Source organism: Recurvomyces mirabilis (genome assembly GCF_035927965.1).
Source record: "Recurvomyces mirabilis strain CCFEE 5264 chromosome Unknown scaffold_34, whole genome shotgun sequence".
Classification (NCBI taxonomy): Eukaryota; Fungi; Ascomycota; class Dothideomycetes; order Mycosphaerellales; family Teratosphaeriaceae; genus Recurvomyces; species Recurvomyces mirabilis.
The window spans coordinates 49,904-77,773 of NW_027041968.1; the positions used below are offsets into that span (position 1 = coordinate 49,904).

General features: G+C 52.8%; 16 protein-coding genes across 16 annotated transcripts; 10 read left to right on the forward strand and 6 right to left on the reverse strand.

Moving 5' to 3' along the window:
* Window positions 1-273: 273 nt before the first annotated feature.
* LTS14_009802 (uncharacterized protein) lies at window positions 274-543 on the forward strand (the record flags this gene model as incomplete). Its single annotated transcript, XM_064842481.1, has 1 exon — window positions 274-543. One exon carries the CDS (start codon window positions 274-276, stop codon window positions 541-543), a length of 270 nt encoding a protein of 89 aa, XP_064689875.1.
* A 28-nt stretch (window positions 544-571) lies between these two features.
* On the forward strand, window positions 572-1,057 carry LTS14_009803 (uncharacterized protein; the record flags this gene model as incomplete). The annotated part of the gene is made up of 1 exon (XM_064842482.1): window positions 572-1,057. The coding sequence occupies one exon, from the start codon at window positions 572-574 to the stop codon at window positions 1,055-1,057; it is 486 nt and encodes a 161-aa protein (XP_064689876.1).
* A 344-nt stretch (window positions 1,058-1,401) lies between these two features.
* LTS14_009804 (uncharacterized protein) lies at window positions 1,402-2,220 on the forward strand (the record flags this gene model as incomplete). Its single annotated transcript, XM_064842483.1, has 1 exon — window positions 1,402-2,220. One exon carries the CDS (start codon window positions 1,402-1,404, stop codon window positions 2,218-2,220), a length of 819 nt encoding a protein of 272 aa, XP_064689877.1.
* A 105-nt stretch (window positions 2,221-2,325) lies between these two features.
* LTS14_009805 (uncharacterized protein) lies at window positions 2,326-4,231 on the reverse strand (the record flags this gene model as incomplete). The annotated part of the gene is made up of 3 exons (XM_064842484.1): window positions 2,326-2,468; window positions 2,522-2,651; window positions 2,708-4,231. The coding sequence occupies 3 exons, from the start codon at window positions 4,229-4,231 to the stop codon at window positions 2,326-2,328; spliced, it is 1,797 nt and encodes a 598-aa protein (XP_064689878.1).
* A 637-nt stretch (window positions 4,232-4,868) lies between these two features.
* On the reverse strand, window positions 4,869-6,169 carry CTF1_1 (Transcriptional activator of fatty acid utilization; the record flags this gene model as incomplete). Its single annotated transcript, XM_064842485.1, has 2 exons — window positions 4,869-5,958; window positions 6,009-6,169. The coding sequence occupies 2 exons, from the start codon at window positions 6,167-6,169 to the stop codon at window positions 4,869-4,871; spliced, it is 1,251 nt and encodes a 416-aa protein (XP_064689879.1).
* Window positions 6,170-6,251: 82 nt separating this feature from the next.
* Window positions 6,252-7,694, reverse strand: CTF1_2 (Transcriptional activator of fatty acid utilization; the record flags this gene model as incomplete). The annotated part of the gene is made up of 2 exons (XM_064842486.1): window positions 6,252-6,708; window positions 6,760-7,694. The coding sequence occupies 2 exons, from the start codon at window positions 7,692-7,694 to the stop codon at window positions 6,252-6,254; spliced, it is 1,392 nt and encodes a 463-aa protein (XP_064689880.1).
* Window positions 7,695-9,201: 1,507 nt separating this feature from the next.
* LTS14_009808 (uncharacterized protein) lies at window positions 9,202-10,134 on the forward strand (the record flags this gene model as incomplete). Its single annotated transcript, XM_064842487.1, has 3 exons — window positions 9,202-9,410; window positions 9,477-9,678; window positions 9,733-10,134. 3 exons carry the CDS (start codon window positions 9,202-9,204, stop codon window positions 10,132-10,134), a joined length of 813 nt encoding a protein of 270 aa, XP_064689881.1.
* Window positions 10,135-10,208: 74 nt separating this feature from the next.
* Window positions 10,209-10,505, forward strand: LTS14_009809 (uncharacterized protein; the record flags this gene model as incomplete). Its single annotated transcript, XM_064842488.1, has 2 exons — window positions 10,209-10,252; window positions 10,316-10,505. The coding sequence occupies 2 exons, from the start codon at window positions 10,209-10,211 to the stop codon at window positions 10,503-10,505; spliced, it is 234 nt and encodes a 77-aa protein (XP_064689882.1).
* Window positions 10,506-11,159: 654 nt separating this feature from the next.
* LTS14_009810 (uncharacterized protein) lies at window positions 11,160-12,708 on the reverse strand (the record flags this gene model as incomplete). Its single annotated transcript, XM_064842489.1, has 2 exons — window positions 11,160-11,862; window positions 11,918-12,708. 2 exons carry the CDS (start codon window positions 12,706-12,708, stop codon window positions 11,160-11,162), a joined length of 1,494 nt encoding a protein of 497 aa, XP_064689883.1.
* A 676-nt stretch (window positions 12,709-13,384) lies between these two features.
* Window positions 13,385-15,419, forward strand: LTS14_009811 (uncharacterized protein; the record flags this gene model as incomplete). Its single annotated transcript, XM_064842490.1, has 3 exons — window positions 13,385-13,482; window positions 13,629-15,346; window positions 15,397-15,419. 3 exons carry the CDS (start codon window positions 13,385-13,387, stop codon window positions 15,417-15,419), a joined length of 1,839 nt encoding a protein of 612 aa, XP_064689884.1.
* A 12-nt stretch (window positions 15,420-15,431) lies between these two features.
* On the reverse strand, window positions 15,432-17,371 carry LTS14_009812 (uncharacterized protein; the record flags this gene model as incomplete). The annotated part of the gene is made up of 3 exons (XM_064842491.1): window positions 15,432-16,039; window positions 16,098-16,884; window positions 16,934-17,371. The coding sequence occupies 3 exons, from the start codon at window positions 17,369-17,371 to the stop codon at window positions 15,432-15,434; spliced, it is 1,833 nt and encodes a 610-aa protein (XP_064689885.1).
* A 308-nt stretch (window positions 17,372-17,679) lies between these two features.
* On the forward strand, window positions 17,680-18,704 carry LTS14_009813 (uncharacterized protein; the record flags this gene model as incomplete). The annotated part of the gene is made up of 4 exons (XM_064842492.1): window positions 17,680-18,015; window positions 18,078-18,337; window positions 18,402-18,532; window positions 18,589-18,704. The coding sequence occupies 4 exons, from the start codon at window positions 17,680-17,682 to the stop codon at window positions 18,702-18,704; spliced, it is 843 nt and encodes a 280-aa protein (XP_064689886.1).
* Window positions 18,705-19,320: 616 nt separating this feature from the next.
* Window positions 19,321-20,292, forward strand: LTS14_009814 (uncharacterized protein; the record flags this gene model as incomplete). The annotated part of the gene is made up of 2 exons (XM_064842493.1): window positions 19,321-19,363; window positions 19,418-20,292. 2 exons carry the CDS (start codon window positions 19,321-19,323, stop codon window positions 20,290-20,292), a joined length of 918 nt encoding a protein of 305 aa, XP_064689887.1.
* Window positions 20,293-20,371: 79 nt separating this feature from the next.
* Window positions 20,372-22,459, reverse strand: URA9 (Dihydroorotate dehydrogenase (quinone), mitochondrial; the record flags this gene model as incomplete). The annotated part of the gene is made up of 1 exon (XM_064842494.1): window positions 20,372-22,459. The coding sequence occupies one exon, from the start codon at window positions 22,457-22,459 to the stop codon at window positions 20,372-20,374; it is 2,088 nt and encodes a 695-aa protein (XP_064689888.1).
* Window positions 22,460-22,665: 206 nt separating this feature from the next.
* LTS14_009816 (uncharacterized protein) lies at window positions 22,666-24,256 on the forward strand (the record flags this gene model as incomplete). The annotated part of the gene is made up of 2 exons (XM_064842495.1): window positions 22,666-23,359; window positions 23,403-24,256. 2 exons carry the CDS (start codon window positions 22,666-22,668, stop codon window positions 24,254-24,256), a joined length of 1,548 nt encoding a protein of 515 aa, XP_064689889.1.
* A 1,053-nt stretch (window positions 24,257-25,309) lies between these two features.
* Window positions 25,310-27,610, forward strand: CRZ1_2 (DNA-binding transcription factor; the record flags this gene model as incomplete). Its single annotated transcript, XM_064842496.1, has 2 exons — window positions 25,310-25,761; window positions 25,822-27,610. 2 exons carry the CDS (start codon window positions 25,310-25,312, stop codon window positions 27,608-27,610), a joined length of 2,241 nt encoding a protein of 746 aa, XP_064689890.1.
* Window positions 27,611-27,870: the final 260 nt, after the last annotated feature.

Here is a 27,870-nt window from a genome sequence, read left to right on the forward strand (position 1 = left end):
GTTGTCCATTTGGGTTGAGAGAGGAGTGAATGGTGCCTCGAGACGAGGCAAGAGTGACACCAGAAAGTCGGCATATGATCAGTATTTCGGACTTGCCCAAAGAGGTAGTCCGGCAGAACCACGTTCCCTTCATCAAACCTCTCCATCATCGGACAGTCGGACCCCTCACGCACCTCGCTCGAGACAAGCCCGAACGAGCATGCGAGAGGTGCTGCGAGCACTTCAGCCGCCAGGGCATTTGCCCATCTGATGTAATCATTTATTCGCCCGAAGATGTCTGCCGGTAAAAAGATCAAGATCTCTTCTTTCCTAGACATCCAAGCCGAATCTCTCCACGAAAAGATTACTGACCACAGCGCCGGCAAAACACAAGAAGTCACTAAGCAGGAACCTCACCAGACGACTAAATCTGTAACTGTGACATCCAATCCAGTCAAATACGAGACGAAAGGCGCTTCCGACGAGCCCAAAGTCACTGAGGGCAAGGAGAAGACGATACAGCAGACTGTAGCAACAGTAGGCTACGACACCAGCCAACTTTGAAACAACCACATATAAATCCATCATCACAATGGCTTCCGAGAAAGGAATGGTGATAGCCATGGGCTGCGACGAAGCCGGTTGCGGCTACAAGAACAAAATCAAGGCGGACCTCGAAGCGGACCCTCGCGTCGCCAAAGTCATCGACGTCGGCGTCAACTCCACCTCCGACAAAACAGCCTACCCCCACCCCGCCGTCGACGCGGCCAAACTGATCAAAAACGGGGAAGCGGACCGCGCGCTCCTGATCTGTGGCACGGGTCTCGGCGTCGCCATCTCCGCCAACAAAGTCCCGGGTATCAGGGCCGTGACGGCTCATGATAGTTTCTCCGTCGAACGAGCGATTCTGAGTAATGATGCGCAGGTGCTTTGTATGGGAGAGCGAGTGGTGGGGATTGAGCTGGCGAGGAGGTTGGCGAAGGAGTGGGTGGGGTATAAATTCGATCCGAAGAGTGCTAGTGCTGCGAAGGTTGAGGCGATTATGGAGCATGAGAGGAAGAATTTTGCGGAGGCTTGAAATATGTGGGATGGGTTAAGATATGCACGGGGCTGTCTGGAGTATATAGGATTGCATAGGCTGTAAATTTGGCTTGCCACCAGAACCCTTACAAGGGCAACCCTCATGACTCATGACTCTGCTTATCGACGGATAGTGATTCTAACCTTGGATACGACCTTACAAGGGTACTCAAAGACACGACGGATAGTATGCCGTAGGTACATCCAGATTTATGTGAGCAGCGAATGCGAAAGGCGGGGAGCTTCTCGCTTGCTGCAAGCCTCAACATGCCATATTCACGAGCGACTGTTCCCCATTACAAGAGATCCAGCTCGAACAAGTCATCGCTCTAAACCACGATCATGATCAAATCACTGATCATCGCGCTAACGACACTACTGACCAGCAGCCGCTGCTTTACTACCATCCGCAATGGCCAGCAAGTCCTGGGCGGACCCGATAACGAGATCAATATCCGTCCCGTGGTCAAAGAAGACCTAGACGATGTCGTAACGACCTTCCTCGATGCCTTCGGCCCTGGCGCCATAGCACAGTATACCCAATTCCCCGACCCAAGCCTGCGAAATTACACACATCGATGTTACCTCCAGCTGTTCGAAAAGGACTGGGCGCGCTTCGAAGCCAATGAACTCACCTTTGCCAATGTGATCACTGTACCCCGAGGTCCAGATGAGATGGAGAGTATGAGGAGTAAGAAGGTCGTCTCATTCGCCTTCTGGCGCTGGTTGGAAGTGAAGCAGGAGCGATCCTCGTCATTCCAATTCCAGCCTTTCCACCCCTTAGCCTTACGCCACGAAGGCAAATGCTCCGACCACCTAGATACGAACACGACCCGCGAAGCTCAAGTCATAGCCTACATGGACGACATCGAACGAAAATACTACAGCAACCTGACGCATACGGAACTCTACCTCAATGTGATAGCCACGCATCCGGACTGGGATGGTCATGGTTTCGGAGCCGCGCAAGTCGAGTACGGCTTAGGAAAGGCTAAGGAGGCAGGCGCCAATGTGACGCTTGTGGCTACACCGGCTGGGCATCCGTTGTATGCGAGTTTGGGGTTTGAGGCGGTGGCGAATGTGACGATGCAGATGTTTGATGGGCTGGGGGTTTTATGGTTGGAGTATATGAGGTGGAATTTCGAGGCGGAAAGCACTTGATCGTCTACCCTATGTGTACAGATTCGTCCCAGCCGAGTCAGAGACATATTAATTTTCCCGAGCCGATGCCTTTTCCTGGAGACCTCGCCCACAACAGCCTTCACGTCATACAAATGCGGCTTGGTCTTGCACAACGAGTCTCGCAATACTCGCACTGCTAAGCGTCGCCAAGATGCCTGTGAGAAGAGCGGAGATCGCAAGCCTGGAGACATCGCCGCCTCTTGCTGGTGCGATCTGGCTTTGAACACCTATAGAAGTCAGAAGCTGTAAAGTTTGGTCGTTGAGAAGTTTTAGAACATACCGATTTGTGTCCCAAGAGACCCTATATTTCCGAAGCCACACAGACTATAGGTCGCGATGAGTTTTGAGCGGGGTGAGAGGCCAGCATATGCTGGGTCCTTAATCAGAGTATCATATGCGACGAATTCGTTCTGCGAGATAAGATCAACTACTGCTTCTCTAGATTTTCTGCAAAAGCTCTTCTTACCGTGACGATCTTGATACCAATCAGTCGAGCCACCTTGAGCAAATCTGGACCCAGCAGGAAGGCCACGGGGTATAAAAGATATCCTAAGATCAGCTGGATGGTGAGTTCGTACTCTCCAGTCAGGTTCAGATATCGTCCGAACCAGGTCAACAGACCGTTGATCAGTGCGACGAGAGCAATGATGCACAGAAGCGTACAGACAATCATACCAGCGATCTTAAGGCCAAGCCATGCACCCTTTGCAAAAGCATCGAGACTATTTGCAGCTTCGTGATCTTTATCGTCTGGAACGGCAACTTTGCCAGCTGTGAGTGACTGCTCTTCTTCTGGGTATCGCATCTTGCTAATGGCCAGGGAAGCCGGTATGGACATGACGCAGCTCGAAATCAGCGCCTGTGGATTGACGCCCATGCCGATATACGCAACGAGGACCGAGCCAGCGATAGTGGCGAAGCCAGAGCACATGACCTGATGAAGCTCGGCCATGGTAAGATATGCCACGAACGGCTTGATCAACATAGCACTTTCTCCCTGCCCAATAAAAGGCGTGGCGGCCGCCACCACGGACTCTGCTCCGGCGATCCTCATAGCCCAGAAGAAGAACACGGCCGCTTTGCCAATGAACCATTGCAGTGTCCCCCAGTAATACAGCAGCTGCACGAGCGAGACAAAGAAGATGATAGCCGGGATGACGGACACGAGGAACCATGGCGTCTGCGCCGTCTCCGCATCCGTGAGGAACGCCACGCCATCCTTGGCGAAACCGAGCAAGGACCTCGCGAGCGATGATACGAAAGCGAAGATGTCGTAGCCGACGCTTGTGCGGAGGCCGAAGAGGGCGATGATGAATTGCATCAGCATGCCGACGATGATCGTGTGCCAATTAATCGCTTTTCGGTTGCGGGATGTTGCCCAAAGACTAGCCAAGAGGACGATGAGACCGAATAAGCTGATGGCGCGGTTGGCACGGGTATTGTCTGCTTTCTCCTCGCTGAAGAAGGGGCCGATGAGGATAATGGCTGTTGTCGCGGCTGCTCCAAGGGGCAGGCGCCACTTCTCTGGTATCAAGGCTGTCAGGCGTACGGCTGTATTGTGCCAAAGCCAACGCATTGGCCTCGTAACGATCGAGATTGGAACATGGCACGTCAGCAAACGCAGAGTAATGGCCAGCCAGAGGAGAAAAGGAATGGCCCAGTTCATGTCCGTGTGATGTAGACCGAGACTTGCCGCCCACCAGCCTGTTATGACGATCCAGCCAGCGAGGTCGAACCAGACCTTATGTCGGCGGTAGAACCGGGCGAACCTGCTATGGCTTGGAGACCGGCCATCAGAATTATTGCTCGAGGTCACTGGCGACATGGCCTCGATCTCGCCCTTTTCGACGTCCTGGGAGCTGGTGCCCATCTTGTCGCTTCTGCTTAACGTGTTGGGATTGGTATTGATACTAGTGATATGCTCAGGTTTGCAATGACCATGCTCCACCTCGAGATCCTCTCCCGGCGGGCGATTGTCGTGGTGGTGCATCTTGGCCGTGAACGAAAGCTGCACTCTACGGCTCGTCGACGTCGTGAAAGTAGATCAACGATAGCTCTCAATAGATCATCTGCTTTCCGTAGAGCAAGTCAAGAAGACTTCATCACAATCCAAAAACCACCTTCTTATCAGACTCCAATATTGGCGAACGATTAACCTGCAGTGCCCAGCCTACACGACACCTGCCCAAAAGGAATCGTCGTGCCGTGCCATGTAGCATCTATCACGGCACCACGACATCGCAAGACCTCCATCGAGATCATCATTGGTTGACAAAAGTCCTGTTCGTGCTTTGTAGAAGTGTCTATCATCTTGGTCCACCAACAAAGTTCCTGCCACGGGACTTGGAAGCCTTGGTATGGAGACTCACCAAGACATTTCCTTTCGCCACACCATGAGAACCTGCGGTCTCGGGGAATTTATTATGTCTTGCATGGATGGCAAAAAGGAACACTAGATGATACGAGACAGGAACTGATAACGCCATGGGGTGAGATACCACATCTCCGACAAGGGTCGTAAAGGCATGGCGAAAGTCTGTACAATGTGACTCTTGGCGTTCCCTATGTGCTACCGGACATCGTCCCTGATTCTTCCGTGACATGTCCACCTCCTAACCACACTCTAACTATCCATACCCCCCGCCCTGCCCCCCCTGCTGCAACCCCGCCAACGGCCCCCCAACCAACCCCGCCATACCGCCAGGTATCTGATCTCCATTCGGAATCCCAAAGAACTCGAACCAATCGCCCACATTCAACGTGGTAGGAACGATCGGTCCCGTACTCGACGACGTACTCCACTGATCCTCCGCCTGCTGATGCTGCTGCTGTGCATGAAGTCCAGCTTGTAACTGCGACCAAGCCTGTGGATCTTGATGGTATGCGGGTTGCAGATGCTGGCCGGCGCCGGGTTGTTGATCAGGGTGCATAGACATATTGGGTACCTGTTGCGCGGCTTGTCGTAAGGCTGGGTCGACCATACCTTCGTTCGGACTGAGGAGACCCATGCCCATGCCGTTCGCTTCGGGTGGGAAGAGTTGGCCAGGGTCATAGTTTTGCCAGAGGTCTTCGCTGATCTTCGGGCTGTTACGGGTGTGGAGGAAGAGGTCGGGCGGTGTGCCCGGGTAGGAGAAGCCGTTGAAGGGCGTTGTCGGGCGGGTGTTGGCTCGTGATGTGCCCATAAAGGCGTCCGTGCTGTGACGGACTGGAGGACTCGTCGCCGAAATTGTGGGTAGTTGCTGATGGTGATGTGCTTGCTGCTGTTGCTCTGGGATGTCGTGAGAGGGTGAGAGTACAGGACTCTGCGGTCTGCTGCGCTCGTAGCTCATTTGTGCGGCTGGAGGTCCACTCGTATAGCCAAACTCCATGTCATCAAATTTGCGCTTTTGGTTGTCATTATTTCCTTGCGGTTGCACTGGATGAGCACGCTCGCCAGGTGGAGTACTTTTCGCGGTCCGTGCGCCGGACACTCCATTTGGCTTGGCCTTTTGATGTCGTCTACCAGCCGCTTTCTGTAGTCGCTCTTCCAGAACTTTGTTGCCGAGAATGGACTCGAACAGAGTGTGAACCATTTTCGCCACCAGCCAAACCTTGCTTACGTCGCGTAATGCATTCATGCAGCTTGTAAGTCGAGCTTGTGTGGCTGACACGATAGTCTGATTCGAGCTCCGCATTTGGTAGACGTGCATGATGAGCGCGGAGAAGAGCGAGTAGACGCTGTCGAAAATTAGCGTTCGGTAAACATACATCAGTATGTAGATACTCACATAAATGCAGGTGTGAAGCGCAGCTGGTCGTGAAGTTGGAGATTCTCAATGATCGACGTGATCATGCCAGCGGCCTGATATGCGATCGTCCTGCTAGGATAAGCAGTCTCTTCAGGGAAGCCGTTGAGATGTTTGCTTTCAAATGAACCAGCTGGCGGCATATGAGCGCGATGCAGTAGACAGAGTGTTGTGCTGGTATCCGTCAGCGTTGCATCCTAAATAACGAATGGGCATGTGTTCTTACTAGTAATTCGCCTGCAGAAGTGCACTCCAGAAATGATGGTGATGTGGATCCCATCGTACTTCTGGTGAACAGTTCTGCAACCAATCCGCGAGCGCCATGTCACTATGTGTGAGATCAATGGCATTCTTCGGCCGTAGCTTTGAGGCCACACTGTACTGCTGTGACAGCACGAGTCCCATGATCTCGCATAGCTTGACGTAATTGAGGAAGAATTGGATGTGTATCGGGTCCGGTTGGTATTCGGATCGCACTGCGTTCTGGTTCGATGTAGGTCCACTGGGCTCATCGTCGTCAACGAAATCTTCTTCGCTCACCATCTCCACGTCCGAGTCTTCGATGTTGATGCCTGTCGGTCGGCCAAGTGCCACAGCGACAGATCGATCTCGTGTGAACAGTGTCCACCAAATGCGCTTCCATAGCCGCTTGTCGGCACGAGAAAGCTGAGAGTGTTCGACGCTGTGTGCCTAATGTCAGCGCTATCAGTATGTTCGCAGGTGCGTTGCTTACCTTCTGTGCATGCCAGAGCCTTGTGCGACGATGACTGCAACTCGAGACCAGTAAAAGACATTTTTGGTGACGTCTGCTGCCAAGTCAGACCTTGCAGTCATAACAAGATCACTATCATGTGGAGCCTTACCCTCAGGTCCTTCCCAATACCAACCCATCAAAATTAATGCTTGCACAATCGTGACCCGGTCGTCCTCGTAGCCCGCATCGAAAAGTGCTTTTGCACGCTTGTAGAAAGTCATGGCCGCGGGTGTGGTACTGCCGTTAGCATCCATGAGTTGCGGATTACTGCATACTCTGCTGCCTGCCAGAAGGACCGCTTGGAGGAGAAGCAAAGACGGCGGGTTCTTCGGGTCTCGATATCTGCGCATGAACTTCGTCCGGTTGATGACAGGGACTACTGGGGCAATCCATTGAAAGTACGCCTCGACCAGCTCGTCGCATAGTCCCCGTGGAGGTAGTAAGAAAGCGCCACGCTGGTGCAGGATATCAATCTCGACGTTATCAAGCTCATTGACACGAGCTCTCGCGCCACGCACGTTTTCTGGTAGAGGGTAATGGACCACGTCTGTAGTCCCGTGGCGGTCTTGGACCAGAAGACTGAGGTTGGAGGACTCGCCGAGATATGCTACACGGCCGGCTTCCTTTATAGGTGCTCGAGCGAACTTTGGCTTCATGTACTGTGCCCAGGTGCCATTGTTCACACGTTGCTGATCCGCGTATTCATCAGAGACCTCGGTGTCGGGCATGCCTTGCGTGCTATTCTGTCCAATGCTCTCCGGGTCGGGATATCGAGAACCTGCGGGCAGAGCAGCTTCCCTTTGCCGTGAGAAGGTATCACTCCGGACGCTGGGCGACGGCTCTGCTTCTGCGTACGAAGCTCGCCTGTCCTCGTTACTGGTGGTGGTGTCAGCTGTACCTTCCTTGTTTGTCATGCGCGTCGCAGCGCGTCCGCCTAGCACGCACCTTTCCTCATCTTTCTTCGCCCCCGTCTTCTTGCGCTTTGGTGCCGGTATCTTGCATTCGATCGAGAAAGCGACACAGTTCGTACATGGTACGCCTAAGCTAGCGGCGTCGCAGCGAACCTGAGGGGTTGGTTGATGTTAGCGGATGTACTCGGTTTTCCATGTATGCATCGTCATGCACACACCTTGCGCGAATGGCATGTCTCGCATGCCCGAGAGGCTCGTTGCCTACATCAACATGTCAGCACACATATCCCCCCTCGTCGCATTCATGATCCTGATCGCCGCGCACCTTCGGAAGCTGGGATGTCCAGGCGTCTGGCTCGGCGGCGCGCCATTGCTCGTGCTCGCCTGCACCGGCGTAGTGTCTCCTGACTCGCCCTCCATCCTCCTGCACCGTATGGTATATTTGGTGCTCGTGAAGCTCGATTATTGATGGACCGAGGTTCGGCAAGCGACCGCGTTGTAGGCTGACAGGCACGGCCGCCTTGCTCTTTAGACCCACGCGTCTGCAGGATGCAATACAAGCCACAGCATTGCCAGTGGCGTTCGAGATTATGTGTTGCGAAGACGGGACAATGGCCTCGCGAATATCACCTATGTTTGTGTAGGTGTAGGTGCAGGTGTTGTGTTCCTCGGCTGACCTTGGAGCAGTCAGTGATTCGGATTTAGGCTTGGTCGGAGTCTCACAAACGTCGCCGAGTGGGGTTGCTTCTTCGACTGCCAGTGGCGTTAAACCTCGTACAATAATGCATGAATGTGCTGTGAGCATTCATCGCCTTCATCCCAACGCATGAACGAAATCGACATGACCTGAATGCCTCGAGATACTGCCGTGAGTGTGCACTCATGTGCATTCATGGACAGAGCCGAGTAGGAGAGGCGCCGACATCATCCCATCGGATGTGGACATCAATCCGGGCCTGGACATCTTTCATCATGATGTGGTGTGCAACATGAAAGTGATATGCAGCAAACTCAGAGGCTTTTCTTACGCCGTCAAGGACACGATATATCATCCGGCTAGGCCTCGCTTCTGCAAATGGCCGTCAGGATCACCACGTCTTGGTTCAATATCGGCGATTAGCGGCTTATGAACGGCATGAGCAGCCAGCAGCAGTATGATCGCTTTGCCAGCTAAGTCTCTATGCAGGTGCACTCCAATATGCTCGCAGTGTGCTGGCTGTCTCCTGAAGTTGACACGTCGTGAAGGTAGGATATAAGTAGTATTGCCCGCCTCCTGCCTGCAAATCACTCACCTCATAATCCTGTAAATGTCGGGTTGCAGATCATGGCGCTACTTCCGAGCCGGTCAAACATAACATGGCTACTGATTTCTTACCTCATCAGCACCACTCTAGCGGCGCCGCCAAGTGCACCACCCGGCTCGGTAGGTTCGCCGTACGATGGGCATCCACGACTGTCAGCTACCATGCAGCAACGGCGATCTAAGTGCAAAGCCATGAGGCCGCCGAAGATGTCGGACAACAGCCTTACGCCTCGCGTGCTTTTCGCCGAGCCCGCGTCCCTTGAAGAAATGAATCAGAGCGATGCGATGGACGCTGGGTGCGTGAACACGGATTTGCTCTGGTTGGACGAGCAGCAAGCAGAACAGTACAGTCAGAACTTGAGAGGTCAGCCCTTAGCACGGGAGGTGCAGACCCTGACAGCGGCCAAAGTGTACTGGTGAGGCAGTCTTACCCTTGCATTACCTTCATTTGTGTTATACTAGTGCTCTGCTTACCTGTGCAGGTCCATAAGAACTCGGCCGCAGGAGATGGTTCCAATGCTGCAGCAGCCGTCTTTCCTAACCATGTGCAATAAGCTGGCAACCACGGAACCCACAGCTGACATTGTGGCACAACGTGACTGCTGGGAGCATCCTAGCGGTATGACCGTTTGGTTGGAGATGGTCGACGACGCAGACCAGCTAAGACGTGGCCCAGGAGCTATGGTAAGTCTACCAAAATAGCCACTACATCAGCGAGCATACTGATGGTACAGCTAGGCGACGCAAGCGAAATACAAGATGATCTTCAACCTGAAGCATGGTTTACTTGTCGCTCAATTCACAATGCAGCCTCGGGACATAATTCGTGGTAACCATCCTGGTTGGAACGAAGAAACCATCGGACATCGAGCGCCTTTGCCTGATACTGTCTCGGATCTTCTTGCTACGATGTGGAACCACCTACACGGGCTTGGTAGCACAAATCTCTTCCCGAACATGGGTTTAGGTGCGCAAAGGCTCGTTACTATGACCAAGCGACTTCGGTACATCGTCTTACCAGTCTTCGAGGATACGCACTACCTAGATAGCTTTGTTCTCACGTGCCTGGTAAAGCTTGGCGCAGGCACCCGGAACTTTTCTGCTTGGCCAGGCGTCGACTTCAAGGCTGGCGAGTTGTAAGCTGCATGGGCATCAACGCTTGCGCTCATATTGCTATTACGTCCCTCTACAGCTGCTACAGCTTCTTACTCGGTATGCAGCCAAGCAACCGTATCGCCGAATTTCTCTACCAGCATAGGTGAGCACAGTATATTGAGGCCAGATGTCTGTCAAAACGAGCCCCGACTAATGCTTATCGTAGAGACATGCTTGGTCATAAAGTCCTGGAATCTGTCACTATAGTTAGCTTAGAGCATCAAGATACGCACCAGTACCCGACGCTGATCTGGAAGGTCATCGACTGGTCGCAAGAAGCTGAGGATGCCAGACAGGCCACTATTTTCACCCCAGTAGAACCGGCACTTCCAGAGCAGCATGCTGGAGCGCAGTAGCGAGGCCTCGATACTACCAGGATCATCACATCTTGGGTCAGCGTGAAGACTTCGAGCTCATATGCTTGGTGATGCAATGCTCATGTTTATGACACGGCAGTCACTATACATGCCTGGGACGAATTAGACCAGCTCCGTCGCTTCGGCATACTTCCACGGACATAATCTGCTGCTATACTCGTGTCTGGTGTGCTTATCATCAGCCGATAAATAGCTAACAGGTACTTCATAGTTCCGATAGCATAAGTGTCAAGGCCGCATATGTGTCTGCGGTGGCAGCTCTCATGAATAATTTTAGCACGCACGCTTGGCATTCTTTGGACTGCCACGTCAACAAGGTGTCCATAGGCACTGACTTCATACGACGTCCTCGCTTTTCAAATACATGCTACTACCACCCGTACCAGCATCCGATTGCAAGGTGTCCTGTGACGATTAACATGCCCTGATCTGTCTGAAGGCGCTCCACTTATCATAGTCGATCAGTGGCATGAGCTGCGTTGTCGAGTACCTGACTGTCATGCATGTTACGTGCGAGCAAATTAGGGCAAAGTGTTGTTGTACTTAAGCGTCATGCGAGATTGCTTTCACGTTTCCTTCCTGTCTGTCCCCAGATGTAACATACATCTTTGTGCACAGCACCGTACTTGTGCCTTAAGCGAATTCCCTCTGGCTCCGCAAGTTCGTCGCCGCACCTTTCGCTTCATGTATACCAATCTCATCACTACCGATCTCGCTGCTAAAGTTGTCGGACTCGATGACTGGAGTCCGGTCATTGCTGTATACAGCTTCCGCCTCGATCTCGGCGATACTCTTCCCCTTTGTCTCGGGTATTAGGAGGGATACAGCGGCACAGAGTGCCATGATACCTGCAAAAAGGCCCAAAACACCTTTAAGTCCGATCCGGTCGGTGATTGTGCCGAATGCAAATGCTGTCAACACCGCGCCAGCTTTGCCACTCGCGGCTGCGATTCCATGGGCTGTGGCGCGGACGCGGGTGGGGAAGACTTCGACGGGGAGGAGAAAGGTCGTTGCGTTGGGACCCATGTTCAAGAACAGCTGGCTTAGGGTGAAGATTGTTATCAGGCCTCCTGTAGATGTGTGGTCGGTGACTCCTGCCCAGATGGCATAGAGCACCGCGACAACGGCGCTGAGGATCCATTGTTGACGTACACGGCCGATGCGGTCGGGTAGGAAGATGGCGAGGTAGAAGCCGGGGAGGTAGCCGGCGATGTCGACAATGAGGTTGCCGACTGCTATGTTCCAGAGGGTTTCGAAGGGAGTTTTGCCTTTGCCGAAGCCGATGCGGGTGAGGACTATGGATTGGTTGAGGTTGATGCCGTAGAAGGCTATGTCGCTGCGGTTGTGTAAGTATGGGATGCTGTTGAGGGATATAGATGGAGTGCACGTACAAGAGGAACCATGCAGCACAGACTGCAAACAGCGTTCTGGCATTCTTCCAGTGGCTGAAGTAGTCCCTGAAGTCTTGAAGCTGCTCTCCCAGACCGCGCTTGTTCTTGCTCGCCAAGCCAGTTTCTTTCGCGACGTATTGCTCGTAAGGCTTGCTCTCCTTCATAGTCAGACGTGCATACAGAGTCGCCAGTAGTGGTATCAACCCAAGGCCGAATTGCAGGCGCCAGACCCACTGTAGATGGTTAGGGTCGGCATTGATAGCACTCTTGAAGGCCGCCAGCAGGATCAAAAATACCAGTGCGCCTGTGAAACCACCGAGACCAATGAAGCTGAAGACTGTCAACACGAGCTTCGCTCGGGAGCCGAAGCGGTCGTTTTCAGCGGCAATGGACGAAGTCATAGGGTAGTCTCCTCCAATACCAAGACCAGTCACGAAACGAAAGACAAACATCCACGCCACAACATCGCCATGGCCAAAGTGCTTCCAGGGCATCATGATGAGCAGGAAGTTGCCGAGGATGGTGATGATGAGCTCCTTTCCATAGATCTTGTGGCGACCCAGCGCATCGCCGAAGAGTCCAAAGCTAATCTGTCCAACGATCATGCCCAACGCAAGAGCGCCTTTGATCGTATCTTGTTGGATGGTCGGTACGCTGTACTTGTGGTCTTCATAGTAGAGGTAGCCGATGATCGGGACCACGAGGCCAATGGTGATGTTCAGATAGCCGTCGCCGAAGAGGCCCACGCCAGCGATACCTAGGAACTCGAGCTGGTCCAGTATGCGGCCCATGGCTGTAGTCGACCTTCGGGACAGGTTGGAAGACTGGGAAAGACAGGTAGTAGCAGAGATGTTTCGTTGTCGTCTATCAGATATCGACTTGCTGGAGTCTCAAATGCACAGTTGAGTACGTCCATTGATTTATATGACTTCTGGCTGCTATGGTTGACTACATGTCGTCGCGGCCATGTTGCCGTCGTCGCTCAAAGAACTTGCGGGCGAAGTTCATGATTGAGCACGATCATTGTCGTGACATGGCGAGCACGTTGCCTCCAGGGCACGTTGTCGTTGGTACGCTCCAACTTCGAGTCGTGCAGATCGTAACGGAATACGTCTGCTTCATCCACTACGATAATGTCGGCAGGAAGTGCGTCCACTGTGAAGTCTGGTGGAGGAAGAGGATCGAATTGTGGTTGAGCAAGACCTTTCGACCAAAGAAAGCTCCAAGCTCTCCCACGTGTTCTTCAGTCCGTGCTGATCTCAGCGCGACTCTTTCGTGGCATCGCCGAAGTGCCGTCTCACTTCACCACGAACAAGATCGAGGCGCGTTCGAGAGAGCACCTACGTGTATATACAGTACCGTGCTTCCTCAATCAAACTCCTGTTTGGGGCCGTTTTGGCTCGGACAACACGCCGCTGGGTGCAGCAAAACCTCACCATGAACATCGGAGCATGAGCCGATTTCAACATGGACAGCTCACACCAGTCGCCCAACCCTCCTTCTCGGGAGATGTCAGGGAAGGGGCCAGAGATCACTCGCAAGATCACTGCCTGTGTTGCGTGCAGGTAAGTGCGGTAATACCAACTCTGCGTCTTCCCTTCTAAAGGCGAAATATCAAGAGCCGGCTTCCTGGACCTTGGACACCGAACTGATGCACGAGAACACATCCTGATGATGTTGTATTGTGTTGCATCGCACTAATACTCTGCAGAAAGCAGAAGATCAAATGCAATATGCACGACGGCCCGCCATGCTCTCGGTGCAAGAAGCGTGGTCTGTCCTGCACAGTCAACAAGAGTCTGCAGATGATCCTGGAATCCGATGCAGACTGGAAGACCAAGACAGAGAGTCGTATCCGCGCTCTTGAAGGCGCTCTAGGCAAGGTCGCAGATCATCTGACGTTACCGGAGCTTCTCGACTATGACATGGAGGATGCAGCCGACTCGCCTGAGCCCTCTGGTTCCCATGCTCGACCTTCGCTTACGCTGTCGCCACACGAAGAGAAGCATACACCGCACAACTTTGACCTGGTCATGGACGACAATACCGGGCCAGGAGCTATACCAGGATCTGTGGTTTCACCTGTGATTGTGCATAGCGTCGAGCAGAATCGGGCGGATCAAGATATTGTCACACGTGGTATCATTACGGCAGATCAAGCACAATCGTTTCTGGACATCTATCAGAATCGGCTGGACCACTTCGTCTATCGGATCATGGGCGATCGCGTAACTCTTGCTCAAGTGCGAAAAGCGTCACCATTACTTCTGGCGGCTGTCTGTACAGTCGGTGCTCTACACCTGGCATCTCCGTATTTTGAGAAATGCTATCAAGAATTTGTGACCATCTCTGCGACTCACACCTTCTCACGCCGCAACACAGTCGAAGATGTGCGGGCGCTCTGTATAGGGGCTTTTTGGTTAAGCGGAATCAGCTGGACTTGTATTGGGGCAGCCGTGAGGATCGCGACCGAGCTCCAACTCCATCGCAGCATATTCAAGGCGCTTTCTGGTGAGCGCAACCACTATCTGCGCACTCGGCTATATTACGTTGTCTATGTCTGTGACCATCACTTCTCTATTGCATATGGACGGCCGCCGATGACCCGCCAAGATGACGCCATCCGAGCATCTTCTGCATTTCTGCAGACCGAACACGCTGTTGAAGACGATGCCCGTCTTCTATCTCAAGTCAAGTTTTGGTCTGTCGGCACCGAAGTGTATGAGACTTTTGGAGTAGATGTGGAGCGGCCCCTCACACTGGACATGATCGAACCGATACGGCGGTATGCCATCAAACTCGACGAAATTCGAGCATACTGGACGGAGCGCCTGTCACAAAACCGCTACGTCGGCAACTACCCTCGTAAAGGTGTAGGCCTCCATTACCATTTCGCGAAACTATATCTTTATTCGATAGCTTTCAGAGGCATCGGACGTCCTGGCTTCAAATCACCAGACGTAGCACTGGACATCGATGAGCTTGCGAACTCAGCACTTCTGTCAGCAACCGCCATCTTGAGAGTGGTTACGCAAGATCCTGAGATCCAGAACTTCCTCAATGGACTGCCAACCTACTTCGATATTATGATAGCGTTTGCGGTGGTGTTTGTGCTCAAGATCTCCAACAAGTATGCTGCCGCTGTTCGAGTCGACACCAGTGATATTCATTCGCTGGTAGCAGAGCTTGTCCGAGTCCTCAAAGCCGTGACCTCGAACATGCACTCACGTCATCTCTTAGTCAGTGTCGCTCGAGGTGCCGAGACACTACTGGAACGTGTACGCCCTCCGGAAGCACGTGGGCCTTTCCCGGCCAACGCTCATGTAGTCATGACACAACCTACGTTCGATGACAGCTTGTACGATATATCTAGCCAGTGGAACGGCACATCCTTCGATAACTTCTTCATGGGCGAATTTGACTTCCTTGGTACACAAGAAGCGATGAACAACTATCAACCGGACATGTTATATCAGCAGATGTCTGCTGGTATGCTTCCTAATGTCAGAAATCGCTAGTGGTTCAGTACTAGATCAAATGCATCAAAATTGCGCCACTGCCGAGCACCACCGCTGTCAAGGTTCTTCGCCGGACGAGACATCAGTAGCGGTATAGCCTGCTCGGACAAGCCTCCATGTGATCTCAAATTGTGGCCCTCGAGGTTCGACAGATCATGCTCCTCCTTACGGCTGCCGATGACAGCATTAGCTTTTGCGATCACCACAATATCACCTTCGCGGTCGTTCGGTAGCTCGAACGCTATCGCGGCTTCATCCCGTAGCATGGCTATCTCGATTTGAGGCAGGTCCTTTATGAAGGCCAGCATGTCGGGAACATCACCGGATTGCTTAGCATAGACTCTGACGAAGGACCCGAGAGCGCCATGGTGTTTGACGAACGGATCTGTGATGGGGCAGATGATCCTGGCTGCACCTTGGCCCCACTTCTGTGCAATGGCGTCTTCAAGGAAGAGCACGTTTGGTGTGCCGTTTGAGTTGGTTTTGTCGCTCATACCGTGGTCACCTGTAATAGCCACTTGTGCTCCGAGCTCAATGAGCCTCCCAACTCGCTGGTCGAGTGCAATTAGGAAGTCGTTGGACTCTTCCGCTCCTGGAGCATATTCTGGAGATAGTGGTCAGGAACCATCGGAATCTCGAATCAGTCTCAATCTATAACTTACTGTGCTGCACAAAGTCCGAGAGTGTCAGGTAGTAAAGGTCTGCCTTCTTCTCCTCGAGCAGTTTGATCCCTGCATCCAACACAAACAACGATAGGGTTCCAGAGTATTGACTTGGCTGCTTTTGTCCGAGCCATCTCTCGACGTCCTCAATTCCATTGGTTTGCATGGTAGTGCTGCCTGCCCTTTCTGCGGAAAAACAAATGGCGCTGCCATCCAGCCCGTGGCGCAAGATAGCACGAAGCTTATCTTTGGCCGTGACAGCTGCCACTCGCACGCCAAGCTTCGACATCAGTTCCAGCAATGTCGAGCCTCGCAAGAGTTTGTCGTCGGTGATCATCTCTTCTTTGCCAGTTTTGCGGTCCAGGAAATAGTTGCCAACGATGCCATGGACGGATACAGGCGCTCCAGTGATGATGCTGACATTGTTCGGATTGGTGAAAGATGGCATGGCGCAGTGAGCCGTGGCGTGGAAGCCATTCGCTTTCATTGCTGCCAGGTTTGGCAGGATCCCATCTGTTATGCCTTGGTCCAGATACTCAGGGTCGAAGCCATCAACACAGATAACGACTGTTGACTTGGTCGGCAGTGCGTACTTCCTACCATGCAGATCTACGCAGGACCAGGAATTGATGAGCGAACGGACAGTCATGTCCTCGAAGTCGGCTAATGGTGGCGTTTGCATAGCAGGATCCTTTGCTAGATCATCCCACCTTCGAACGGCGATCTTTTCGCTAAGCAGCGGGTCTTGCTGAGCCGTCAGTATTTCGGCGTCGTCGAAAGGGCCTCCCTGGACTACGTCAGTACTTTATCATCGATCGAGCCAGAGCTCAACACACTTGAGTCTTGAAGCTGATCTTGCTAGCCTGACTGAGACTGGCGTAATAGTCCTTGTCGACAGCAGTCAGGTAGCGTTTCGCCATCACATGAGCACCGACGAGCTGGCATATCTTTTCGCTGAAGCCATGCTGCCGCAGATATCGCTCGCCGAGGACTTCGTGGCTTGCTTTGCCAGCACTCGAGCCGTCCGAATTGAGCATGCACGCCTTTCTCTCTGCTGCTGGGATGAACCGACCGAAATCGTGCAGTAGGGCGCCAAGGATCGTGTCTTCATCTGCATTGGCTTTTTGTGCAAGCGTTGCGGCCTGCAAAGAATGCTGCAATTGGCTCACCCGCTCCCCTAGGTAGTCGCCTTGGCCTTGTGATTCTATGTAGGAGAAGAGGCGTTGGACAGTTCGGCGAGCTTCCTCGTCACGAGTAGACGTATGGATCGCCATGGTCGCTTGTGTGGGTTATGGTGATCATATTCCATAGCTTCGAAGTTCTTGCTCAAGTAGTTCTTCGAGAAGGACATCTTGCCGTTCTGTCGATCACCATGCACTTCGCTCCTTCTCAAAGAAACTCAGTTTCCGGCATGCTTGCCGTGCTGCAGTCTCGGGACGAGATCGTCACGATCTGCGTCGGTGCGAAGCCCGAGACTGCTTCGATTGGCTTTAGGACGCAGGCCTGGAGGAAATATGTTGCCTCACACGAGTCCGAATCAATTCAAAACTACTATTGAGATTACACAACACCACCTACTGCCATGGCTCCTCTACAGCTCACCGCTGAGCAGATCCAACATTTCGACGACCAAGGCTTCCTGATCCTCCGACTCCACGAGCACCAATTGGTCGACCCTGTCGTCTTGCAAAGATGGACCAAGGAAGTTCGTGATCTACCTCGAGAGCACGGAAAGTGGATGCCATACGATGAGATTACGCCTTCGGGAGAACGACAACTCATGCGAACAGAAAACTTCGCAGACTTCCACCAAGGATTCTCAGAACTGCTAAATGGTAATAATCTCAAGTCTATCCTGCAGCAAGTCACCCGGGACAACATGCTGCTGTTCAAAGACAAGATCAACTACAAGCTCGCGGTTAGTACTCGCAATACGAGAACTCTCTGACCCGAAGACTGCCACTGATCCGTGCTCGACAGGGTGGCAATGGCTTCGGAGCACATCTCGATGCTCCAGCATACGATCACATCGGCGAGATCGAGCACACTACCGCGAACCTGGCCGTCGACCCTGCCACCATCGCCAATGGTTGCGTCGAGGTCGTGCCTGGTAGCCACAAAATGAATGTCGAACTCGCTGAGGGCGGACGCATCAGTGATCAATGGGTTGCTGAGCATGACTGGATGCCCGTTGAACTCGACAGTGGTGACCTTCTCATCTTTGGCTCGCATCTGGCACAGTAAGTTGTGTGCGTTCTGTGCTCTTGGATCCATCATATCTGACCACGGTATCACGTTGAACAGTAAATCAGCGTCGAACAAGAGCAATAAATCCCGATCGAGTGTGTACGCAACCTATCACAATGTCAGCGATGGCACCGACCTTCGAGACAGATATTATATTGACCGTAGAGAGAACTTCCCACCCGATCACGGTGAGTGTCCTGAGACTCTCTTGCTTGCGATGATCTTACTGATGAGATTACCCTAGAGCGCATCAAAGGCAAAGACTATGAAGCGGGCGTGAAGCGCTACGCCTTTGCAGCGCCATTCACCAGCATTGAGGAGAAGACGCCAGTGGTAGCTCAGGTTCAGGAGGTCGCATAGTTACATTCGTTAGCTCAGTTTTCGAATATGTGTTATGGTCCAGTGGTCCAGCGACGTATGATACGCTGCGTTTGTTACCTCCTCGTTCCTGGACTGGGCTGGGTATATTGATCCCATCTAGGTAGTGTTGAGTCTTTACTGGACATTGGAAGACGCATCTGAAGAAGCATTTTCATCATGCTTGGGACAGCACAAGCTGAATTTTGCAGCTTGCGATACATAATGTCGAACCTGTATATATTTCGAGTTATGTTTTCGAACCATGTCTCCAATATCCGCGCGGCGTTAGGGCTACTTATATCCGACTCGCCCCGGAGTGTCGTCTGTCCTTCAACAACAAACGAACATTCTGGCTGAGCCTATGGAGCTAGAGACTGCTAAGTCGAGTCCAAGATCCGTCATAAGAAGGATGAAATCTAATTACTCAGCTGGATCCTGCCGTCTATGTCCGCAAATCCAGCCTGACCACGAGGCGACCAACAATGGACGTCTTAACACAGGCCTATAACTCCTCGGACACTTTCTCTCGTCACACCAGCATCTCCACAAGCAGCAGCCTCCACCTCGGAACAGATATCTGTGAACAAGCAGTCTCAGCCGAAACTATCTGAAAACAATGCCGCCACCTCAGGGTAGTCTCAACCCCATCGAGGGACCTGGTATGTCTTGTCCTGTCTCGTATCAACATCAAAACCTCAGCTGACTTCGCACAGGCGACTACACCTTCACAAAAGAAGTCCACGATGACACCTACGCCGCCATCGATCCAACAAAAGCCGACCACACAGGGCACTCTGTGTTCATCGTGGGCGCCTCGCGAGGCATAGGCGCTGCCATTGCTTCATCCTTCGCCAAAGCCGGCGCCAGTGCCATCGCCATCGGAGCCCGCTCAGATCTCAGCAGCCATGTCGAGGCGATCAAACTCGCTGCCAAGAGAGCTGGGCGTGCTGAGCCCAAGGTCTTATCTGTCAGACTGGACATCACCGACATTGCTAGCGTCGAGGAAGCAGCAAAGACAGTCTCGCAGGCCTTCGGAGGAACACTAGATATCCTCATCCACAACTCCGGTATCATTGGCGCGATGATCCCCATCACGCTCTCTGATCCAGCCGATTGGTGGCGAACCTACGAAGTCAACGTCCGAGGACCCTACCTCATCGCCCGGTCCTTCATCCCATTACTCCTGAAAAGCACCCTGAAAACGTTCATCACCGTCTCAAGCGTCGGCTGCACCGTCTCGAACCCCGGCGTTTCAGCCTACCAGTCCGGCAAAACGGCGCTGACACGCGTGACGGAGTTCGCGGCGCTGGAGAACCAGGAGGAAGGGTTAGTGGCCTTTTCCGTGCACCCTGGTAATATCAATACGGGGATCGTGGATCTTAGTTCTGTGCCGGATGCTTTCAAGGCGGTGTTTACGGAGACGGTGGAATTGCCGGCTGATGGTTTGGTGTATCTGACTAATGAGAAACGGGATTGGTTGAGTGGACGGTACGTGAATATGACCTGGGATTTGCCTGAGCTCACGAGCAGTCCGAAGAAAGATGAGATTGTGGAGAAGGATTTGTTGAAGATTAGGTTGATGGTGTAGACGGCTTGAGCACGGTCGTGTAGAAGTCGAGGAACGGAGGAGCTTGCTAGGAATTTCTGGCATACTATACATATCTACACTACTTCTTGCTGTCAACATCAGAAGGTCTACTGTGCTTCTTCATAGCATCTCGCATCTCCTGCTTCATCCTCGTCACTGTGCCCACGCCGCCATACATCATGGCAGTGTAGATCTGACATACACTTGCGCCGGCATTGAGGATCTGGAGACATTGCTCGCCTGTTGTGATGCCACCCGTAGCGAAGATGACTTTGGGCTCGAAGTCTTTCTTACTTGTAGTCGGGGTTGACGGAGTACTTAAGCCGGCCTCTGCGAGTGACACAGGCTCTGGTGGTGGCGGAGAGGGCTTTGCTGGTGCTGTCGCAGGAGCACCAACACCGGGTGGAGGTGAAATAGGACCTAGCGAGGGATACGGTGCAGGTGCTGGCTTGACTTCAGGTTTACGAGAAGGAAGAGCTGGAGAGGCTATCCCAGCGTTCGTTGGTGAAGGTGGTGGCGCTATAGCAGATCCTACCGAGGTCACAGTCGACGGCTCAAGTACTTGACCTGATGATTCGAGCTTGGTGTCGGAATGTCTTTCGGGGAACTTGATTGGTGACTGGGAAGTGCTCGCTGCTTCGGCTTCCGAAGTCAGTGGCTTGAGATTTGCAAGGTCGCGCTTGACGCTGGCCTCGACGGCATCGACAGCACTTTCAATTGGTGGAGGTGGCGGTCTTGATTGCTGTACCAATTCTGGCTCGGGCGATGTTATTGCTTTCGAAGATGACTTTGGTTGTGTTGGCGTCCGGGCTTCTGGCTTCGAGGCTTTGGCTGGCTTAGAATTGCGTGGCGCAGCATCATTGCCCTCCTGTGGCCCCTGGTCGAGCTTTGATCGATATCGCTTCACCAGATCCAGCGTCCGACCGAACATCTGTGGACCAGAGTAGCCACCCATCTCAGTCAACAACTTCTCCTCATGCTTAGGCATGATATAGCCTTTCGGTATCGGGTCTGGGCGCTTGTTGGTCGTGTTCCCCACAATAACACCATCGACACCAGAGGACCAGACGGCTTTGCAGATACCTTCAATTTGTGCATCGCTGTCCTCGTCAGGGGAGACTTTGACCATGACTGCTGGCTTAGTTTTGCGGTCTGTCGACTTCGCTGCATCAACTACAGCAGTCAAGATAGCTGTCAGAGGTGCTGTAGCTTGTAGATCGCGCAGACCAGGTGTGTTTGGTGAAGAAACGTTGACGACCATGATGTCTGCGTACTTGGCTAGATGCTCAACACAGGTGACATAATCTCGCGCCACAGCTTGGATGTCGTTGTCGGGTGTAGTCTTGTTCTTTGCAACTTGTACAGCCAAGAGCTTACCAGGAACCATACTGCCCGGGGGCACTTCTGCCTCACCGTCCAGAATGATGCGCTCTGACTCCGCTTGCAGACCAAGACCGTGGTCATACGCGAATTGTCGTACTCGCTCCCGAAGCTGCATAGCAACATGCTCGGCTCCTTCCGAATTTAGTCCGTAGCGATTTATGAGTGCATTCTGCGAAGGTATGCGGAAGACTCGTGGTTGTGCATTGCCGACTTGTGGCATTGGTGTAGCTCCTCCCACTTCTACAATTGCCGGACCGAGTGCGAACAGTGCGTCTGGTATTTCAGCATTCTTGTCTATGCCCGCCGAAGTCCCGATTGGGTTGTTCAAGACGTGTCCAAAGATCTCTATCTTCAGATCGCCCTTCTCCTCGTCGCGGTTGTCTCTTTCGCGTGGGTGTAGATTGAAGTCGTACATGCCCTTGATGTATCGTATACCGGCATGATGGGCCTCTTCCGGGTCTGCATGGAGTAGTCGTAGGGTCGGCACGACAAGCCATTGGTGGATGCTGGCGCGAGTGTCGGTGATGTAGAGGTAGCCGAAGCCAGTGAGGACGACTGTAAGGGTACCATAGAGCCAGCCACGTAGACTTATACTGGCTGCGGCAGTTGTAGACTGGTGTCGTTGTGAAGTAGGCCGGGCAATTGTGCTAGGTGTGGTCGGTCGTCTAGTAGATCTCAAGGAGAGTTGGCGGTGGCATTGACGGGCGAAAGTGCTTCCCTGGCTGCCATACGACGTTCGCAACAGCCTTATAGGCGCCGTCGAGATGTACTGTGAGCCAGGCATCGCCGCCTACACGCTTGCTAACGACAACATATGGATAATCACGAGAGTTGCTCGAGCTTCACCTTGAATCCGTAGCTTCCCAATCTGGTAAGGTCCAGGAACAGAAAGGACCCACGTCATAGCGCGAAAGCATTGACGTATCCATCACTTCGATCACACTCTCGTTGACAACACGGACTCACGAATTGACTTCAATACCCTTTATTATGGCAACCAAACTAAGAACACTCGGCCCCAAAGCCGCCGCAGCCCTCGACGAAGAACTCATGTCCACCGGCGCCTTCTCAATCGATCAATTAATGGAACTAGCTGGCCTCGCAGTCTCCCAAGCAATGTACGCCATCTCACCACCATCCAAGACTCCGCATATCCTCGTAGCCTGCGGACCAGGTAACAATGGTGGCGATGGTCTGGTAGCAGCTCGCCACCTCTTCCACTTCGGCTATAAGCCGACGATGTACTATCCCAAGCAAAGCAAGAACGAGCTTTACCAGCGTCTACGAATCCAGCTGGAACAGCTTAAAGTACCCTTCACCAACGATTTTGGGGATGCGGTACAGAAGAACGACTACATCATCGACGCCATCTTCGGTTTCTCCTTCAGTGGCGAGGTCCGGGAACCATTCCCCGCTGTCATCAAAGCATTAGCCGAGAACAAGAAGCCCGTCCTTGCAGTCGATGCGCCTTCGAGCTGGAACATCGAGAGTGGTCCTCCTAACGACGGACCTGGTAAAGGCTACCAGCCAGCCGCTTTAATCAGCTTGACCGCGCCTAAGCCGCTAGTGAAGTGGTTCAAGGGCAGGCACTTTGTTGGCGGACGGTTTGTGGGGAAGGAGATTGCGGAGAAGTACGGATTTGATGTTCCATCTTATCAGGGGAGCGATCAGATTGTTGAGGTGGGTGAGCATGGGGAGAAGCTTTGATTCGAGGTGGTCGGTTCCAGAAGGCTTGGCGCACGAGGAGATCACAAACTTCGAGAAATCTTCTGTGTCCGGTCGCTTCCTCTCCAGATACATGTCCACCCTGAGAGAGCTCAAGGTCTTCACGAATCTAGAACGATCAACTGTGAAGCTTGGGACACGGCTCATGTCTAGGACGGCTTCATCACAGATCAACGCCGTTGATCTGGCTGGCTCATCTTTGACTCAGCAACCCAACCTCCCTTCACTCCTGACACTTCCGGACGAACTACAGCTGATGATCTACAAGTACTGCTGTCCAACACATGGAGTACTGAGTTTATGGCTTGCCAGTGGCATACTGGAATCCGAGCTGTATACTTTCCACCCAGAATCGATCTCAAGGAGGCTGAAGTCCGACCTTCGACTACTGCATATTTGCCGTCGCATCCGAGAGATTTCCCGGGCGGAGTTCTGGAAGACCACCACCGTCATCTTCGACATCGCCGCCAATGGTGCCATCTACGATTACCGGGCCGCCGTCGAATCTGTTGCCTCTCGATTACCAGGAGCTTTGCCTTTTTGTAAGACCTTGGATCTCTCCTGTGGACGCTTTCCAATCTGCCAACTCCCTTATCAACGCATACACGAGGAGTACACTGTGTTAAGTGCCAATGGCTGGGCGGCCGTACGCATCAGATGTGGGCGTTCGCTTGGTGAAATGCAGCGTCTTGATGAAGTGGCGCCGAGTCCGTGGAGGCCTTTACGACGACCTTGTTTGAGATGTGGCGAGAGAAAGGAGGTGATGATGAGGAAGCTGGAGACCACGATGCTGGTGATTCGGGATGAGGGTATCAGTCCAGGACGACTTTTGGAGGTTGTCGATGCGATTCTGTAGGCCACATGTAAGAGACTAGAGGCAAGAGCTTTCGGGAGTGTCTGGCAGATTTTGGGCACCGGCGTGCTTCCCGTCCATCCATTCCTGGCGTTTACACTTTCCACGATCAGTACTTGGTTCGTAGTACCTTACGTGAACATCCTCGCTAGTATCTCGACAGTACAGATGGGCCGTAAGGTACTGCCCTAGATGGTACTCGCGTTAGACACGGAGTATCTATGGACGACAAAGGCTTCATTTGATCACTTGGCACACGATGCACCATTAAGTCCTCACACGACTTGCCTTGCCGCAGTACGTTCATACTTGGCTTGCCTACTTTTCACCCAGGCGTCGCCACCGGTTATATGCTCTGCCCTCTTCCACGACACCTGGACAGCTTTCTACATCATCCTCTCGAAAGGCGACTCGACCACTTTCCAGGTTTGCCGCCGATTGCGCTATGATGCCATCGAAGTCTCCTGCAGTCACAGCACTTTTAGCATTGACATTCACTGTCAGATGGATGCTGCATGGGCCTGGGAACGGTTGGACCCACTGTCTGAAGAGGCCATAGCTGCGCTATACCTGACTACCATCACAAGATCTCGATGCAAGGCCGACTCCGTAATCAGCACCATGCGGAGACGAGAGACCTGGGTAAGGCGGGGGTGTCCATGAGGCAATACTACGAGTCGCTAGCTGGTCGTGAGCCGAAGGATATGCACTTTACGCGAGATGTCGCTGTGCTTTGATAGTCCTTCTGAGCCGATCGTTGCTTTTAGCATTATTCCGAGCCAAGCTACTGTTTCAAGCATTCCATGGATCTCTGGTGTATGCTTCTGCTACTCAGCGGATGTACCACGCCTACAATGATTTCTACCCATCGATACATGAACGGCTGGCGAGGTGTGTGTACTGTCCCTTTGTGCAGCGTTGCTCAGGATGTGGCCCTGCAATTTGCACTTTCAGCTGCGCCACCCTTCAGCCTCATAGGCGATCTCATCTCGTACCACTTCAACATCAGCCTTCGTCAACACTCCGCCACGTCTTCACAATCCATCGTCCGCCGCCATGGCAGATGCCTTAGGTGTTGCAGCCAGTGCCATTCAGGTCGCTGATGCCGGCTTCAAGCTGTATGGCGCATTATCGCACTACATTCGTGACTACATCAATGCGGATCAGCACGCCAAAAGACTGGCTGACGAAGTGCATACGACATCTTGGGCACTGCAACAACTTGGTACATTCTTAAATGAAGACGACGAGGTCAAATTGTGTAAGCCAGCGGTTGTGAGAGAGACCGAAGCGGCTTTGAAGGGTTGTCAGGGTGCTTTCGACGAAGTAAGCAAGATACTGGATGATTTTGTCCCGGATGGCAGTATTGGGAGTATCAAGAAGCGATGGAAATGGCCACTGAAGAAAGACAAAGCGGTGCTCTTATTGGCACAATTTGAACGCTTGAAGACTACTTTGCTACTGGTTTTCAAGGTCCTATCATACGCAAGCAAGCTTGCCTCTTCTAAGTATGGCGATGTCAATTGATGTTATTGATCGCGAAATTATAGCTGATCGCTTTACGGCAGAGCAAGGAGTGGCGCATCCCTGGTCGACGAAAAGACACAGGTCACGTACCTCGCTCAAGCCAAGGAGAACGCTGAGGCAACAGAGAAGAGGCTGCTTGCCCAAGCCACCGCACTTAGCACAGAAGATGCGAAAGCACATTTCTACCTTCCCACGGCCTCTAAGTCATCGGACGTAGTGACATTGCGCACTCTGGACAACTTGGCTTCAGTAGCGAAACATGGTCTCCAAGCAGGCCAGACCGCTCCCACGATGACAAATGCTATTCCTCACAATAATTCTGGAGGTCTCAGAGCCTCTACCATAGAGTCACTGTCTGCGGAGGAATTACCTGGGTCGTTAGAAACGAATGTGTTCGTAGGTGCCATGCTACAGCCGGACTCTTCCACGGACCTTCTCAGCGTACATGATCGAGTCAGCACTGTGCCTCCTCCTCCTCCAAAGTCTCTTTCGCAAGCTACGGAGAAGCAAGTAGAATTGTCGAAGCGCGAGCAGATACTGCTTGGTCATCTAAATGACTGCATCACGGCAGTTGCCCGATTGGCATTTGCGTTGCAAAACGCGCGGAAGGATCTGCAAAAGGAAGGCTCGATGCCAGTGTCCCAGATCTCTCAAGCTCTAAGGTCATCGAAAAGAGCTGTGGATACTCTGGTCACCGCCGAGCGCGACGTGGATAGCGAAGGGGAAGCGGAGAGGTATCCTGTAGGAAGGGAGACCAAACCTGTTGGTGGCGAGTTCGAAAGGTATGGTAAGTATTTCACACCAAGCCAGCAAAGCATAGGAATGCACAGCCCGAACTTGCTTCATCTGCAGCCGCTGCAGCAACAATGCCTACTACAACAGAGTCCACAACAACAGAGTCTACAACAACAGAGTCTACAACAACAGAGTCTACAACAACAGAATCAACAATATCAACTACCGATAAATCCCCACTCACATGCAAACTTTGGTCATCCGCCAGGCCGGCCGTCCGCCAGCGGAGCAGAGACCCCTGCAGACGACACTAAAGGGAGACCGTCGAACAGCAGCCAACAAACTCAGCAAATCGGCTCGTCCATAGGTCATCACGCCTTACAAGATTACCAAATCGCGCTTATGCTTGTGGAGCAGCAGAACAAGAAGCGCCTGCTCATGGCACGTCAGGAGGCTGATAGTGCGGCGGAAGCGGGACTTGGAGTGCCAGCGCGAGCCCCACCACTGAGCGGTCCTGAAACTAGTACCTTAATCAAGCCAGGGGAGCTGCGCGATTCGTCGAGGAGGAAGGCTCGGTCAACTGCATCCCAACCCGGCATTGGCCGGTTCCAGTACAAATTCGGCGGCCAGAGTGAAGCTGGAGAATTCGACTCAATGACCGGCGCTGCCTCAGACACGGTCCAAGAGATTGGAAGCTTCGACTGGGACCAGGGTCTACCGAGTGATGCTAGTCGTCTAAATAAATTCGTCTTCGACTTCGACTCCTCTGACTTCGATCGAAGAGGATCTTCGAGCACGGTGCCAGGCGGGGTACAGAAAAGTCCACGAGACGGGCGCTTGAAGACTATCTTTGGAAGTCATGATGACGGTGATCATGATTCAGACAGGGTAGTAGTCGAAGTCGGGCCTCTTAGGTTACGAAGAAGTCTAGACGCTCGATTCGAAAATGATGGAAGTGCACAAGTATCAGCAGATACGGCTGGCGAGAGCGATGTCTCGGAACAGGAGGGAATGGACGAAGATGGGACGAGTTACTTGGATCATACTGATATTGTTGAGAGGCTATTGAGGAAGTGGACCACGGTAGCGACATAACGGCTGTTGACGTGGACGAGTGTAGCTGGAGTGATGCGGTGAGATGGGAATCGCGTGCTTGGGCGTTGCTGGTGTTCGCTGTGGAGGAAGTGGATCAAGATATGAAGTATGCAGGAAACCGGATCCGTCTATGACCATCAGGCGAGGAAATCGCCACCAGTTCCGCCTTCGATTCACTTGCCGTTCGTTCACTATGACATGCTCGAGCTGGAGAAACAAACCATTACTGTTTGTGCCCGTACAGTGCATATGCATTCACG